This window comes from Carcharodon carcharias, chromosome 1 (assembly GCF_017639515.1).
Source record: "Carcharodon carcharias isolate sCarCar2 chromosome 1, sCarCar2.pri, whole genome shotgun sequence".
Taxonomy (NCBI): Eukaryota; Metazoa; Chordata; class Chondrichthyes; order Lamniformes; family Lamnidae; genus Carcharodon; species Carcharodon carcharias.
This window is the reverse complement of record NC_054467.1, coordinates 225,568,160-225,586,002: the sequence shown is the minus strand read 5'-3', so window position 1 is coordinate 225,586,002 and position 17,843 is coordinate 225,568,160. Positions and strand designations below refer to the sequence as shown.

The 17,843-nt window shown below is 42.3% G+C and overlaps 1 protein-coding gene across 3 annotated transcripts in view; it reads left to right on the top strand.

Annotated features, from left to right (window-relative positions):
* The first annotated feature begins 281 nt into the window (after window positions 1-281).
* The window catches only part of katnal2 (katanin p60 subunit A-like 2), a 99,885-nt gene continuing 82,323 nt past the window's right edge, over window positions 282-17,843 (top strand). For all 3 annotated transcript variants that reach the window (XM_041193269.1, XM_041193357.1, XM_041193185.1), the window contains exons 1-3: window positions 282-456; window positions 13,670-13,740; window positions 15,842-16,008. In XM_041193269.1, coding sequence (XP_041049203.1) covers window positions 400-456; window positions 13,670-13,740; window positions 15,842-16,008 — 295 coding nt within the window. In that variant the 5' untranslated portion in view covers window positions 282-399. The remainder of the gene's footprint in view (window positions 457-13,669; window positions 13,741-15,841; window positions 16,009-17,843) is intronic.

The following is a 17,843-nucleotide window of genomic DNA, read 5'->3' as shown; positions in this document are numbered from 1 at the left end:
TGAAGTAGGGTTTGAGGAAAGCTAGTGTGCAGCATGAATGCAGGCATTGACCAGTTGGATTGAATAACATGGTTTTTTGCAGTAGTTTCGATGCAGTTGTGTGTCAGGTAGCGAACCTCATGATTTAAATGGCTGTTCCCTCCCTCCCCTCTAAAGTTTCATCGGCCCCCTCCAAACCGTCAATCACTAGAGTCCCGCCCACTCCGATGGTCACTGCTGATTGGATAGATCGCCCCAGTAAGGCCGAGCCGAGAATGTGATTGGTTTATGATCCATGTCAATCACATGCCAAGGGTAAATTGGATCTCCGGCTTAATTTTCCTCCCCGTTAAATTTTTGATGTGAAAACATTAACAATATAAAACGAAGGAGGCGAAAAAAAAATATTAAAACAAGACAATGTCTTTGGAACTCTCCTATCAAACATTAAAAACTGCGCACCAAGCGAGAGAGGCTGTAAGTTACGACAATGCGGCTCCGAAATGAGAATGAAAAATAGTTTTACAAACGTTCAAGTTTAATTTTACCTTATAAATATCTGTGTATTTTTTTAATCTAATTTAATATCTAAGTTTGTCATGGGAATATTAGGAGTGCTGTTACTTTTTATGATGCGTTTTGACCATTGGCGTTGATAAGGGTTAATTGCTTTAACATCAGATTAAATCGATATTTACTAGCAACGTGCTTCTATTTTAATGTAATTAAAATATTAAATAATAATGCAATCTGTAATTATTATTAATAATAATTTCTACGGTTTGATGTTTATTTGTCTGTTCCCGAGTTACGGCGAAAAACTTTGGTTTAAAACGACGTGACAGAAGCCGGACAGAAGATGAGGAAATTTATTCCTGAATTGAAATGTTGTTATTTTTTGTATCACACGCAGTAGGACAAAGGTTTTCTTTTTATTTGATTATTTTTATTGAAGTTTGCTTCGAGCGTTGGGCTCGTGGAATCGGGCGTTTCCATAGAGACGGCATCGCATTGTGTCTCTGGAGCGCCCCCAACTGCACGGGAGGAGCTCCTCACTCTTACCAGGATTGGGAAGGAACCTCTCTCTCTCTCTCTCTCTCTCTTAAGGTACCATGCCCTAAAGAGGGCGTTGGCAACCATGGATGTTGATGTTAATTTTTCATTGGAGGGGTGGACCATCTTCCTTGGAGGCACCTAGTTTGCTTGGCTCTTTAGAACGATTGTTCCCTTTTACCATCTTTCCCATCAGCATCAGACTTTCTAAATCATAGAATCACAGTGCAGAAGAGGCCCTTCGGGCCATCGAGTCTGCACCAACACGTGAGAAACACCTGACCTACCTACCTAATCCCATTTACCAGCACTTGGCCCATAGCTTTGAATGTTATGACACGCCAAGTGCTCATCCAGGTACTTTTTAAAGGATGTGAGGCAACCTGCCTCCACCACCCTCCCAGGCAGCGCATTCCAGACCGTCACCACCCTCTGGGTAAAAAAGTTTTTCCTCACATCCCCCCCTAAACCTCCTGCCCCTCACCTTGAACTTATATCCCCTTGTGACTGACCCTTCAACTAAGGGGAACAGCTGCTACCTATCCACCCTGTCCATGCCCCTCATAATCTTGTACACCTTGATCAGGTCGTCCCTCGGTCTTCTCTGCTCCAGCGAAAACAAACCAAGTCTATCCAACCTCTCTTCGTGACTTAAATGTTTCATCCCTGGCTACATCCTGGTGAATCTCCTCTGCACCCCCTCCAGTGCAATCACATCCTTCCTATAATGTGGTGACCAGAACTGCACACAGTACTCCAGCTGTGGCCTCACCAAGGTTCTATACAACTCCAACATGACTTTTGTAATCTATGCCTCTATTGATAAAGGCAAGTGTCCCGTATGCCTTTTCCACCACCCCACTAACATGACCCTCTGCCTTCAGAGATGTATGGGCACACACGCTAAGGTCCCTTTGTTCCTCAGAACTTCCTAGTGCCATGCCGTTCATTTAATACTTCCTTATCAAATTACTCGTTCCAAAGACTTTTCAGGGTTAAATTCTATCTGCCACTTATCTGCCCATTTGACCATCTCGTCTATATCTTTCTGTAGCCCAAGACACTCAACTTCACTGTTAATCACCCGGCCAATCTTTGTGTCATCCGCAAACTTACTAATCCTGCCCCCCACATAGTCATCTATGTCTTTTCTATAAACGACAAATAAGGACCGAGCACAGATCCCTGTGGTATGCCACTAGACACTGGCTTCCAGTCATTACAGCATCCTTCTGTCATCACCTTCTGCCTCCTACAACTCACGATTTCTTATTACATGCCCAAGAAATTGCAACTGTCTCTTCCTGATCTTGGTCAGCAGTTTCTTTGGCCTCTGATTTTACTCGTACTTCTTCATTGGTAATGTGATTTCTCCAAGATATCTTCATTATTCGCCTCAAAAACTACAAGTCTGCAGCCTCAATTCTTCTCTGCATTGCTTCACTGATAGCCCAAAACTTGCTTCCGTTAGTCAAAATTGGTGTGATGTAGCATTCCAGGATTCTCAGTTTTGTTTTCATGTCTAATTTTGAGTTGATCATAATCTTTTCCATTTTTTGAAATGCATCTTTGGCCATTCCAATCCTTCGTCTTATTTTTAGGTCGCATTTTCTGTCTGATGTTAACATACTTCCTAAGTAACAAAGTTTCTCTACCTGTGTGACCTTTTCATTCTTCACTGTGACCTTACGATTCTGATATGATTTTCTTTTTGGACGCTACTGGATATTTTGCTTTTTTACAATTTATGCTCAGCCCTTTCTTCTCATTGTCACTCAAGACTCTGTCCAAAATGTTTTGCAGTTTCTCTTCAGAGTTGGCATTAAGAATGGTAAATGCACCAGCCATAGAAAACAAAACATCAATGCGTTGTCTAATTCAGTCACTGTTTGCACGCCACAAAATTGTTGGCATGCATTGATGTCAGTTTGTATGTGGCATGCAACCTTCCCTGCACACCTACACCATGAACTAACTTTCCAGGCTGTTTGCTGTATACTTTCCAGTTGAACGCTTGCCTAATTAACACTAAAGGTGGAGGAGTCAAGAGTTTTCTTCCTCCTCCCGCTAAATGCCTGTAAAATTAATCCTCTTCTGCTCCTGCCTGTTGCAATATGCCTTTCAGGATAGCAGCATGCCTTCACTAAAAAGGAAGCGTGTCATGTAATACAGTCTCAGTTTCACTTTGGCCTGTGAGCAGAACACAGCACGCACAGTTCTGCTGTTGATGTGCTCAAGCTTTCAACCATGCATATATGTTCTCATGTGCCTAGTCTCAATAAATGAACCCACAATGTGTTTACACCATTCCTTCTGAGTGATTGGTGCCTTTATATCATTATAAAAACATGACATCGCCAAAACTTACACTTTTCTGGTCCAGACCTTATCAACCCCAAATTGGCCTCTTTTGGTTAAATCCAGAAGTGCACAATGTCCTGTTGCATCCTAGCTATAATGCACTGCTGATTCATTGTCAAACTATTTATTAACCTCTCAAACACTCGCTTTTATATCTCTATTTCCATTCACTTTGTTTCTGCTCATCCCACTCTCCACAAACTTCACCTAATTTGGAACTTATTAACACATATCCCACATGCCCTTTCCTCCTATTTTTGTCACATTCCACTTGCTCCTATAAATCGATTTCAGATTCCTTGACCTCTTTAATGCATTGTTTGAGTGATCTTTTCCAACTTTATGCCCACGCATGTATTGTCTCTAACTCCTGATCCCTGGGGGCTTGTCATTTAGTCACCATGTGCCTGTGCTTTGCTTTCATAATCTCACAAAAAATCTACATTTCAAAGGTGCCTTTGGTCCCCCACTAAATTTCCCTCTTTCTTGCTGAACTGTTCATTTTTCCTTTGTGCTTATCTGATGTTGTTCTTATACAAGTTGTTATTGATGTAAGCATTAATAATTGTTAAATCAGGAATATGGCTGCCTGAAATCATGTCAACAAAATCGGTAAATTATTATAAATTTGGAGCAGAGTTTATTTTTTAATTAGCAGAGACTGGGAGATCTTCAGTCAGTATCTAGCATTGGTTTTGCTCGTGGCTAATTTTATATAAAAATCTTGCATTTATAGCGCCTCTTGAGATCGAAATTTTGGTCTCGCAGAAAAGCGAAAGCATCCAACAACTTGCAATCATATAGCACCTATAACATTGTAAAGTATCCCAAGATGCTTCATGGGAGTGTTCGCTAGGTCAAAATCCTGGAACTTCCTAACAGCACTGTGGGTGTACCTACACCACATGGACTGCAGCAGTTCAAGAAGGCAGCTCACCACCACCTTTTTTCAAGGGCAGTTGGGGATGGATGATAAATGCTGGCCTAGCCAGCGACGCCCACATCCCATGAACGAATGAAAAACAAAGCACACAACATTTGGCAGGAAATAGATAGAGGAGATTGATGACCAAAATCTTGATCAAGATATCAGTTTTAAGGAGTGTCTTAAGTGGAGAGGTTTATGGAGGGAATTCTGAAGCTTGAGGCTTAGGCAGTTGAAAGCAGGGCTGCCAGTGGGGAATGATTAAAATAAGGGATGCACAAGAGGCCAGAATTAGAGGTGTGCAGAGATCTCAGAGGGTTGCAGGACTGGAGGAGATTAGGGAATGCAAGCAAAAGGAACAGGAGTAGACCATATGGCCCGTCGGGCCGGCTCTGCCATTTAATACAATCTCATGGCTGTTCTTGGGTGTCAACATCACTTTCCCACCTGCTCCCCATATCCCTGATTCCCTGATCAAAAATCTGTCTATTTCAATCTTAAATGTATTCAACAATGGAGCATCCACAGCCCTCTGGGCTAGAAAATTCCTAAGATTCACAGCCCTTTGAGTGAAGTAATTTATCCTCATCTCAGTCCTAAATGATTGGTTGCTTATCCTGATACTGTGCCTGTGTTTTAGATTCCCTGACCAGTCTAGACAATCTATCAACACCTACCCTGTCAAGCCCTTTCAGAATCTTGTATGTTTCAATGAGATCACCTCTGATTCTTCTAAACTTTAGAGATTATAGGCCTAATTTACTGAGTCCCTCATCATAGGGCAACCTCCTCATCCCAGGGACCAATTTAGTGAACTTTTGCTGCACTGCCTCAAATGTAAATATATCTTACTTAAATAGACCAGAACTGAACACAGTATTCCTGATACTGTAGTCTCACCAAAGCCCTGTATGCTTGTAGCAAGACTTCTCTATTCCTGTATTCCAATCCCCCTGCCATTTGCTTTTCTAATTGTTTGCTGTACCTGCATGTTAACTTTCTGCATTCTTTCTATAAGCATAGCCAAGTCTCTCTGAACATCAACATTTGCAAGTTTCACACCTTGTAGAAAAATATTCTGCTTTTCTATTCTTACGAACAAAGTGAATAACTTCATATTTCTCCACATTATACTCTATCTGCCATCTTGTTGCCCACTCACTTACCCTATCTAGATCTCTTTGCAGCCTTTCTTCGTCCTCCCCACAGTTCATCTTTCAACCTAGCTTTGCATCATCAGCAAACTTAAATACTTTACTCTCTGTCACTTCATCAAAGTCATTTATATAGGTTGTAAATATCTTGCGATGCAGTGGTGGCACTTCTGCCTCTGAGCCAGAAGCTCTGGTCTCAAATCGCACTCTGGGACTTGATGGCTACAGAAGATGTGTTCATGGTGTGGCCAAACAGGTTGATTATAAACCTGCATTCCAATATGCCTATGGCAAGTGGTAAGAGTATCCTGGTCAGCTAGAACCTGTTGGAAGGCAATGACATGCCACTGCAGTACCTTGCCAAGCATGACTGTGAACCAACAGATGGATGTCGATGGTTGCCAATGCCCTCCTAGGGCATGATACCTGAAGAGAGAGAAATATCTGAAGCCCCAGCACTGATCCTTGCAGCATTCCACTAGTCACAGCCTGCCAACTTGTTTCTGCCCACTCTTTATGGTGGCATAGTGGTATTGTCACTGGACTAGTAATCCAGAGACCCAAGGTAATGCTTGGGGACCCGGGTTGGAATGTTGAAATTTGAATTTAATAAAAATCTGGAATTATTAGTCTAAGTCCATGAAACCATTCTCGATTGTCATAAAAAAACCATCCCATCTGGTTCACTAATGCCCTTTAGGGAAGGAAATCTGCCTTCCTTACCTGGTCTGCTCTACTTGTGACTCCAGTCCCGCAACAATGTGACTCTTAACTGCTCTTTGAAACAGCCTTGTCACTCACTTGTGTCAAACCGCTACAAAGTCTAAAAGTAATGAAACCAGACAGACCACCTCGGCGGCGGAAATGGCAAACTCAGCCCTGTCAGCTCTGCAAATCCTCCATGCTAACATCTGGGGACTAGTGGGACAGCTGTCTCACAGACTTGTCAAGCATCAGCCTGACATAGTCATACTCATGGAATCATATCTTACAGATAATGTCCCAGACACCACCACACCATCCCTGTCCTGTCCCACTGGCAGGACAGACCCAGCAGAGGTGGCATACAGGAGGGAGTTACCCTGGGAGTCCTCAACATCGACTTGGGACCTCATGAAGTCTCATGGCATCGGGTCAAACATGGGCAAGGAAACCTCTTGCTGATTACCAGGTACTGGCCTCCCTTAGCAGATGAATCAGTACTCATCCATGTTGAACACCACTTGGAGGAAGGACTGAGGGTGGCAGGAGCACAGAATGTAATCTAGGTGGGGGACTTCAATGTCCATCGCCAAGAGTGGCTTGGTAGCCCCACTACTGACTGAGCTAGCCGAGTCCTAAAGGACATAGCTGCTAGACTCAGTCTCTGGTAGGTGGTGAGGGAACCATCAGGAGGGAAAACCATGCTTGACCTCATCCTCACCAAACTGCCTGCCGCAGATGCATCTGTCCATGACCTTATCAGTAGCAGTGACCACCACACAATCCTTGTGGAGATGGAAGTCCCGGCTTCACATTGAGGATATTCTCGATCATGTTGTGTGGCACTACTACCGTGCTAAATGGGATAGATTTCGAACAGATCTAGCAACTCAAGACTGGGCAACCATGAGGAGCAGTGGGCCATCAGCAGCAGCAGAATTGTACTCAAACACAATCTGTAATTTCATGACCCACATATCCCCCACTCCACCATTACCATCAAGCTAGGTGATCAAAGCTGGTTCAATGAAGAGTGCAGGAGGGCATGCCAGGAGCAGTACCAGGCGTGGTCCATCCGATTTCATTCCTTGTTGACAGAGGACATTTTATAAGTCAAAAATGAAGTGTCAAACTGTTGAAGCTACGACACATGCTGTTTGGTACACACGTAGTCCTAAGCAGCAAGCAAAAGACAGAGCTAAGCGATTCTACAACCAACAGATCAGATCTAAGCTCTGCAGTGCTGCCACATCTAGTCGTGAATGGTGGTGGCCAATTAAACAACTAACTGGAATAGGAGGATCCACAAATATCCCCATCCTCAATGATGGAGGAGCCCAGCACATCAGTGTAAAAGATAAGGCTAAAGCATTTGCAACAATCTTCAGCCAGAAATGCCAATTGGATGATCCATCTCTGACTCCTCTGGAGGCACTCAGCATCACAGATGCCAGTCTTCAGCCAACTCCATTCACTCCACGTGATATGAAGAAACAGCTGAGGGCCCTGGATACTGCAAAGGCTATAGACCCTGACAATATTCTGGCAATAGTAATGAAGACTTGTGCTCCAGAACTTGCCATACCCCTAAGCCAAGCTGTTCCAGTACAGCTACAACATTGGCATCTATCCAGCAATGTGGAAAATTGTCTAGGTATGTCCTGTACACGAAAAGCAGGACAATTCCATCCCGGCCAATGTGTGCCCGATCAGTCTCCTCCCGATTTCTCAGTAAACTGATGGAAAGAGTCATCAACAGTGCTATCAAGCGGCAATGCTTAGCAATAACCTGCTCACTGATACTTGGTTTGGGTTCCTCCAGGGCCACTCAGCTGCTGACCTCATTACAGCTTTGGATCAAACATGGGCAAAAAAGCTGAACTCCAGAGGTGAAGTTAGAGTGACTGCCCTTGTCATCAAGACAACATTTGATTAAGTGTGGCATCAAGGCACTCACAAAGCTGGAGTCAATGGGAATCAGGGTGGGGGGTCCTGTCTGCTGGTTGGGGTCATACCTAGCAGAAAGGAAGATGCTTGTGATTGTTGGAGGTCAGTCATTCCAGTTCCAGGACATCACTGTAGGAGTTCCTCAGATTCATGTCCTTGGTCCAGCCATCTTCAGCTGCTTCATCAATGACCTTCCTTCCATCATAAGGTCAGAAGTGGGGAAGTTTGCTGATGATAGCAAAATGTTCAGCGCCATTCACAACTCCTCAAATATTGAAGCAGTCCATATTCAAATGCAGCAAGACCTGGACAAGCACCATTTGTGCCACACAAGTTGTTTCCACATGTTTCCTCACAACATTTAATAAGTATTTAGATGCACACTTGAAACACAATTATACAGGGCTACAGGCCAAGTGTTGGAAAATGGGATTAGAATAGATAGGTGCTTGATGGCTGGCATGGACATGATGGGCCAAAGGGCCTGTTTCTGTGCTGTCTAACTCTATTACTCTAAGTGCCCGGCAATTACCATCTCCAACAAGAGAGATTCTAACCCTTGACATCCTATGGCATAACCATCACTGGATCCCCCACTATCAACATTCTGGGGGTTACCATTGACCAGAAACTGAACTGGACTAGCCATATAAACACTGGCTAGAAGAGCAAGACCGAAACTGGGAATCCTGTGGCGTGTAACTCGCTTCCTGAGTCCCTAGAGCCTGTCCACCATCTACAAGGCACAAATCAGGAGTGTGATGGAATACTCTCCATTTGCCTGGATGAGTGCAGCTCCAACAACACTCAAGAAGCACAACATCATCCAGGACAAAGCAGCCCACTTGATTGGCACTGCATCTGGAAACATTCAATCCCTCCACTGCTGACACACAGTGGCAGCAGTGTGTACCATCTACAAGATGCATTGCAGGAGCTCACCAGGCCTCCTTAGACAGCACCTTCCAAACCCATGACCGCTCTCATCTAGAAGGACAAGGGCAACAGACGCATGCAAATTCCACCATCTGGAAGTTCCTCTCACCAAGCCACTCGCCAGCCTGAGTTGGAAATATATCGCCGTTCCTTCATTGTCACTGTGTCAAAATACTGGAGCTCCCTCCCTAACAGTACTGTAGGTGTACGTACAGCACATGGACTACAGTGATTCAAGAAGGCAGCTCACCATCATCTTCTCAAAGGGAATTAGGGATGGGAAATAAATGTTGGCCTAGCCAGTGAAGCCCACAATCCATGAATGAATAAGAAAAACTCACACCCCCTCACTCCTCATGTCTCATCTATGTCATCTCATGCTCCCACCCACTCGAAGGCTTCCCTACTACCCATGCCCCACTCAACCCTATGGCCTTTTATATGCCAACTCATGCCATCCCTTGACACCCCCACCACACTTTACCCTTACATTCTCCATGCCAAATCATTTAGTATCAACCATGGGCAGATCTCAGGTGCCATGGTGAGATGTAATAAAGTTCTAAGTATCTATTGAAGAGTTGACTATATTTTAAAAAAAAAACTCTAATCTATAACATTTAAATCCCTTCAAGAACTTGATCCCAAATGAAAACAAACATTTGTCTTCATAGCCCCACATCTCTTTCTAATCACTTGGCGGTGTTAAGCAAACTGTAAATTTTTAGGACCCCAGTGTAGTAATAATAGGTTGTGTAAGCACTAATGCAATAATGATAACCCTCAGGCTGATGACAATAAGCAGTAAAATAGCAAGCACTGATTTTTATTTTCAACTGCAGGCTGAATTTTTTTATTCAAAAGGGCCTGGGGATTTAAATAACTTGACAGCTTGACAGTTCCACAGAGCTTATCCACTTTATACGCACATTCATGTTCTACTCTTAATAAACCCAAAAGTATACCGTACCTCTCCAAAAGCATACCTTACCTCTCCAAATAACTCGGGCAGCTTTAGACCTTTTCCTCAAATGTCTAAAGCTCACGAGTCATGTTTTGGACATTGCAGTAACGAAAATTGCTTTTGTTTGTAGGCTGTTGTTTACATGTGCAGCTGCTTCTGTGAACCATGGATGTGTGGATGTGCAAAGTGCAATCTGCCCCTGTTTTTCAACCCAAAACCCCAGTGAAAACGGTGATGCTGGGTTCGGGGGAGGGACTTCTACAATCAGAACTCTGGCACTATTTTGGCAAAGGCACAGAGCCCTTCCGCCATTACTAAAATTCAAGGCCTTAGGAATTTTGGTAAATCATCTGCAACTTCCTGTTTTAGAACCCTTGGGTGTAGGCCATTGGGTCCTGGGGATTTGTCAGATTTTAGGCCTTTGGTTGCTCCAGTACTTTTACTTTGCTTATTAACTTAATTTACTCCATCTTTTTAGCCCTAAGGTACTCTATATTTCTGATATGCAACTCTTGTCTTCTGTTAGGAAGACAGACACAAAATATTTGTTCGATGCCTCTGCAGTTTTCTCATAATTACTCCTATCTCTGCTTTTAAGAGATCAACATTTCTTCAGCTACTCTGTTTTTATATATTTACAAAAGCTCTTACAATCTGTTTTGATATTTCTGGCTAGTTTACTCTCATATTCAATTTTTTCATTTTTTATCAGCTTTTTGGTGGCTCTTTGCTGGTTTCTAAAACAGTCCCAATTCTCAGACTTGCTACTATTCTTTGCAACATAATCCGCCTCTTTTTTTTAATTTAGTACTATCCTTGACTTTTTGAGTGAACCATGGACAGGGGGTTTCTTTGAGTTTTTGTTTTTTGATAATATGTAATTTTGTTGAACATTTTCTTTAAAGGTTTCCCACTGTTCAGGAGGCAGTGCACAGTGGTATTGTCACTGGACAGATAATCCAGAGACCCAGGGGGTAATGCTCTGGGGACCTGGGTTCAAATCCCACTACAGCAGAAGGTGGAATTTGAATTCAGTAAAAATGTGGAATTAAAAGTCCAATGATGGCCATGAATCGTTGTTGATTATCGTTAAAAACCCATCTGGTTCACTAAGGTCTTTTAGGGAAGGAAATTTGCTGTCCTCACCTGATCTGGTCTACATGTGACTCCAGATCCGCAGTGATGCCATTGACTCTTAAATGGCCTAGCAAGTCACTCAGTTGTATACAACTGCTACGAAGGCAATAAAAATGGATGAAACCAGACGGATGACCCAACATTGACCTAGGCACCGAAAACAACCCAGCCTTGTCGCCCCTGCAAAGTCCTCCTGCCTAAAATCTGGGGGATTATGCCACAATTGGGAGAGCTGCCTCACAGATGAGACAAGAAACAGCCTGACATTGTTATACTCATGGAATCGTACCTTACAGATCATGTAATAGTAGTAGCAGCAGTGTGTACTATCTACAAGATGAACTGCAGGAACTCACCAAGGCTCCTTAGATAGCACCTTCCAAACCCACGACCACTACTATCTAGAAGGACCAGGGCAGCAGATACATGGAACACCACCACCTGGAGGTTCTCCTCCAAGCCACCACCCTGACTTGGAAATATATCACTGTTCCTTCATTGTCACTGGATCAAAATCCTGGAACTCCCTCCCTAACAGCACTGTGGGTGTACCTACACCATATGGACTGTGGTGGTTCAGGAAGGCGGCTCACCACCCCCTTTTCCAGGGCAAATAAGGATAGGCAATAAAGGCTGGCCTAGCCAGTGACGGCCTCAGGGAAGGTGAACTTGGAGCCTTAAAATGTAATATTTATTTATAATAAAAACTGGATCAATCCTGTTGACCAAAGTTGAGATAGTCTAGGAGTTCCACACCCCGCAACCCCTTCAATTTCCATGATTCAAATTCTCAATTTTGACTTTATTCCACATTTATAAAAGAGATACATTTAAATGTTGTTATAAAGCAAACTTCATTTTCTAAAAGTGTGGATACAATGAGATGTAAAGTGATTAAATGCTAATGGACATTGAAGTTGTTCCTCCAAGGTCTGTGAATAATTAAGCAAAGTTATAGTCCATTCTGGTAATCAGTAAACACGTCACGGCCATTGTTGGGAGGCCTCTAAGGCCAGGCTATTAGTAGGGGTTGTCTGGTCTTCTCTTGTGCAAATACAGTTAAGTAAAAATTCCGTGACAACTATGTTTTCAAAAAAAGAGCTACTAAAGCAAACTTTTTCCAGCTGCATGGCAAAGCAGGCATTATAGATGTGTCCCTAACATTAGTTCTCGTTGAGCTCATCAAAATAAGTGCCCCTCCTCAACAAAAACAGAATTACCTGGAAAAACTCAGCAGGTCTGGCAGCATCGGCGGAGAAGAAAAGAGTTGACGTTTCGAGTCCTCATGACCCTTCGATAGAACTTGAGTTCGAGTCCAAGAAAGAGTGGAAATATAAGCTGGTTTAAGGTGTGTGTGTGGGGGGCGGAGAGATAGAGAGACAGAGAGGTGGAGGGGGGGTGGTGGTGTGGTTGTAGGGACAAACAAGCAGTGATAGAAGCAGATCATCAAAAGATGTCAACGACAATAGTACAATAGAACACATAGGTGTTAAAGTTAAAGTTGGTGATATTATCTAAACGAATGTGCTAATTAAGAATGGATGGTAGGACACTCAAGGTATAGCTCTAGTGGGGTTTTTTTTTATATAATGGAAATAGGTGGGAAAAGGAAAATCTTTATAATTTATTGGAAGAAAAAAAAAGGGAAGGGGGAAACAGAAAGGGGGTGGGGATGGGGGAGGGAGCTCACGACCTAAAGTTGTTGAATTCAATATTCAGTCCGGAAGGCTGTAAAGTCCCTAGTCGGAAAAGGAGGTGTTGTTCCTCCAGTTTGCGTTGGGCTTCATTGGAACAATGCAGCAAGCCAAGGACAGACATGTGGGCAAGAGAGCAGGGTGGAGTGTTAAAATGGCAAGCGACAGGGAGGTTTGGGTCATTCTTGCGGACAGACCGCAGGTGTTCTGCAAATCGGTCGCCCAGTTTACGTTTGGTCTCTCCAATGTAGAGGAGACCACATTGGGAGCAACGAATGCAGTAGACTAAGTTGGCGGAAATGCAAGTGAAATGCTGCTTCACTTGAAAGGAGTGTTTGGGTCCTTGGACGGTGAGGAGAGAGGAAGTGAAGGGGCAGGTGTTGCATCTTTTGCGTGGGCATGGGGTGATGCCATAGGAGGGGGTTGAGGAGTAGGGGGTGATGGAGGAGTGGACCAGGGTGTCCCGGAGGGAGCGATCCCTATGGAATGCCGATAAGGGGGGTGAAGGGAAGATGTGTTTGGTGGTGGCATCATGCTGGAGTTGGCGGAAATGGCGGAGGGTGATCCTTTGAATGCGGAGGCTGGTGGGGTGATAAGTGAGGACAAGGGGGACCCTATCATGTTTCTGGGAGGGAGGAGAAGGCCCCTCCTGTTGATCCAGCACCTCTTCAGGAGTCCGTGCTGGGATTCAGTCCGTAGATTTTTGATTCCCAAATTGTTTTATAATAAATGCTAATTCACTGGATGTGTGATAAATTTGCTAATATATTAACAATGCTGTTGAAATGCTATTAATACCTCTGTTTCTTATTTACAGGATGAAATTCGATCAGAAGCTCGGCGCAAGAACCTATTGATTCTAATTCTGCACCATTTAACTGAAGAAGGGTGAGTGCAAATGCCTCTTTCCATTATTTTTAAATGTATTTCCATCCATTGTTTTATCTTTGCCTTTTAGCCTATTTCGATCCCTTCCCCCACCCCACCTCCACTAGGGCTATCTGTACCTTTTATTATCACATTCCTTAGATAATATCACCAGCTTCGACACCTCTTTGTCCTTTTGTCTATGACATCTTTTGGTTATCTCCACCTATCACTGGCCCTCTATTCAGCTCTACTTGTCCCACTCCCCTTAAACCAGCTTATATTTCACCACTTTTCAATTTTTCCTTAGTTCTGTTGAAGAGTCACATGGACTCAAAACGTTAACTGTGTTCCTCTCCGCAGATGCTGTCAGACCTGCTGAGTTTTTCCAGGTATTTTTGTATGCTTCTCTGCAGGAGATAAGTAAATTCTTAAGACAACTATCTGCTGACTGCAGGCTTAATTTTTTCTGCAGATCAATTAGTCTGCTTGCCAAGTGCATTCATTTTTGTTTCTGTGTCTTATCTTGCTGTCTGTAATTCCAAGAATATCTTTGATACAAGTTTAGGTTTTTGTCTTTAGCCAGTGTCTTTGGTCTCCGCCACAAACTTTGTTCCTTAGCTACCGACTCCATCTCTAACCCTAGCCACTGTCTGATTCAGCTAAACCGTTTGCAACCTTGCCATCCTATTTATTTGATCCTGAGCTGAGCTTCCAACCACATATCCTCTGTCACCAAGGACACAGGTGTCTACTTCTGTAGCCTTGCCCTTCTCTGATTCGATTCTATGCTGTTTTTCACTCTAGACTTGATTATTAGAATGGTGTCCTGGCTGGCCTCCCACCATCCATAAACTTGAGCTCATCCAAAACACTACTGTCAGTATCTTAACTCATATCAGATCCAGTTCATCCACCCTGTGCTCACTGATCCACATTGGCCCTGGTCCATCAGTGCTACGATTTTAAAGTTCTCATTCTTGTTTTCAAATCTATCTGGCCTTGCCCCTTCCCAATCTCTGAAATCAAAACCTCTCCCCTCCTTTTATACTCTCTTTAACTCTACCTAAATTTTTGGTAACCGGTCCTAATATCTGTGTGGTTTGGTGTCAATGTTTGTTTGGTAATGTTCCTATGAAGTGCCTTGAGATACTTTACTACATTGAACGCAAGTAATCATCGTCTTGACTTAGATATGCTGTCTTGTACAGTGAGGCTGGTCACTCCTGTAAGTATCCTGAGCATTTTACTTTCAGTGGTTTGTGTGTACAGTCCATTAAATCTGCAACAGCAATGCCCGGAGGTGTAATAATAGAACTGCTTTATAATTCAAATCAGGTACTCTTGTCTTCTGCGCATGCCCCATGTCTTTCGCTGCAATCTTTTTTTTTATGGGTGACCCGGGAAACTCTTGTTAATACAAGGCCAGGTATAACTTACTTCCACAGCAAGTGAACACACAATTAATTGGATCCACTTAATTAAATCGGAACTGTTTAGCTGCATAATAATAAAAAAAATAAGTAAGTCCTGCTTCCTAATATGATTGGTTCATCTTGCTCGACTAATCACTTTCAACTACCTTCCTGCAGTCTAACTCAGACTGTCAAAAGTTTGCTTTAGTAGCTCTATTTTTTTGAAAACATTGTTGTCAGGGAGTTTTTATTTAACTGTATTTGCACATGAGAGGGACCTGTACCAGACAACCCCAACTAATAGCCTGGCACTAGAGGCCTCCCAACAATGGCCATGACATGTTTATGATTACCAGAATGGACTATCACTTTGCATAATTGTTCACAGTCATTGGAGGAACAACTTCAATGTCCATTAGCATTTAATCACTTTACATCTCATTTATATGTATCACACATTTAGACAAAGAAGTTTTCTTTATAAAAACATTTAAATATATTTCTTCTAAATGTGGAATAAGGTCAAAAATGAGAATCTGAATAATGGAAATAGTCCCCTCAGCAGATGGAATAATCTTGTGTATTTTTAAGCGTTTTATTTTTGCTTTTAAAATTTTCTTTGGATAGTGTCTGTTTTATCAATGTTTGAATTATACAGTCAACTGGCATTTACTTTACCTTTCTGTACTCTCTCTGTAACTGAATAGTTATATAGATACGGCAAATACACTGGAACAAGAAACTAGTCTAGGATTACGACGTTTTGAAGTTTGTGATAATATTGACCTGGAAACCATCCTAATGGAATATGAAAGCTACTATTATGTCAAATTTCAACGGTATCCAAAATTAACTAAAAAATCAGCTGATGATGGTAAGTTATACATGGTCACAATTTGTTGAAATGCAACTGCATATAGGGATAGTTAATTCATTCTGCATTGCAAAGTCAAAATTCTACAGAAAGGTATGGAGTTTGGCATTTATGCAAAATTATTGCTTATTTGTATGTGTTTGTATCTCTCTTTGTTTCATAGGTCTTAGCAATTAGGAGCTGTCTTACAAGTGCAATGAATTAACAGTTAACTTTTCCAACTATCAGCAAACCACCTGTAGATCTTAATTGGCTTCAAAATTCAACTGTCTTTTTATATTGAAAATATAACGAACAGTAAAGTAAAATATCTCCCTCCCTTTAGATGCTCTCTTTCTCACTCTTCCGCGCCACCCCATGTTTTCACAGCCTCTCACCATGGCTCATTTATCTCACTCCTTATTCAATTTAATGCACTTGCTGACGTTTATTACACTAAGTAAAAGCTGTAACAGGTGTGTATCGGAACATTCATTTTCCCATCCAGTCACACGCACCTTTTTAAAAAAAATATATTATACAACTATTACCTCAAAGCTTTAAAAAGTCATCCTGTTTTTCAGAATTCTGAGTAGAAAGTGTGTGATACTAAAGAAAACTGATCCATTGGTATAACTTACTAGTACTGCTGCATCTGAGGGAATTAGCTTCTCTACACAAGTTTGGACTATACAATCTACATTCAACTAAGTCAGAGCAATGGTCAAAATTTAAGCCTATGTTTTTGCAAGAGACTGAGGTCTTAATTTTATAAACATTAATGAAGACAATTTAATGGATAAGTGCTTTCATGTTGTTGTGAAGTATGTATTTTTAAAATCTCGTTTAAACTCTTATTTTGGACATTAGAGATTTGACTTACAGGTTTTTTTTAAAAAAAGCCTAAAGGTATCGTGAGCATTTGTGGAATTTTTGGTCTCCTCTGCATAGTGGAGATACTGTGACTTTGGGTAGGGTTTCAGAAGAGGTCCACAGGATTAATTCCCAGTCCAAACTACCATAGCTACATGGAGGTGATGGCATAATGGTATTTTCACTGAACTAGTATTCCAGAGACCCAGGGTAATTCTCTGGGAACCTGGGTTTGAATCCCACCACATCTGGAATTAGAAGTCTGATGACCACAAAGCCATTGTCGATTGTCGTAAAAACCCATCTGGTTCACTAATGTCCGTTAGGGAAGGAAATCTACTGTCCTTACCTGGTCTGGCCTGCATGCGACTCGAGACCCACAGCAGTGTGGTTGACTCTTAAATGCCCTCTGAAGAAGCACAATTAAGTATGGGTAATAAATGCTGGCCCAGCCAGTGGCACCCACATCCCATGAATGAATTGAAAAAATGAGCCTGTAAACATAAGAGAAGTGCAATTTGTGCTATTTGATCGAGGTTTATAAAATAATGAAGGGACTATATTGTGCTCATGTAAACCAATTATTTTAGTTGGACAGGTTAGATAGGACCAATGTTATGTTTACAAGCTAAGTAAGGACAGAACTAGCTTGAATGTTAGACCATTTATCCCCTCCTAAGAGTGTGGTGGAATTGGAAATTTATCAGTTTGTATGATGAATGCCTATTTGCTGTAACCCTTCAGGAAAGAACTGGACCTGTTTTGGGTGGGTTGGAGATTTCTTAGTACAGAAGTTAGGTTCTAATATAATTCTGGGTTGATATGACCCAAAATGTTTCAGCCCTATCTTTTTAGATTTAGGCAAAAGTACCGAGTGGATGATCCATCTCTGCCTCCTCCGGAGGTCCCCAGCATCACAGATACCAGTCTTCAGCCAATTCGATTCACTGCACGTGATATCAAGAAATGGCTGAAGGCACTGG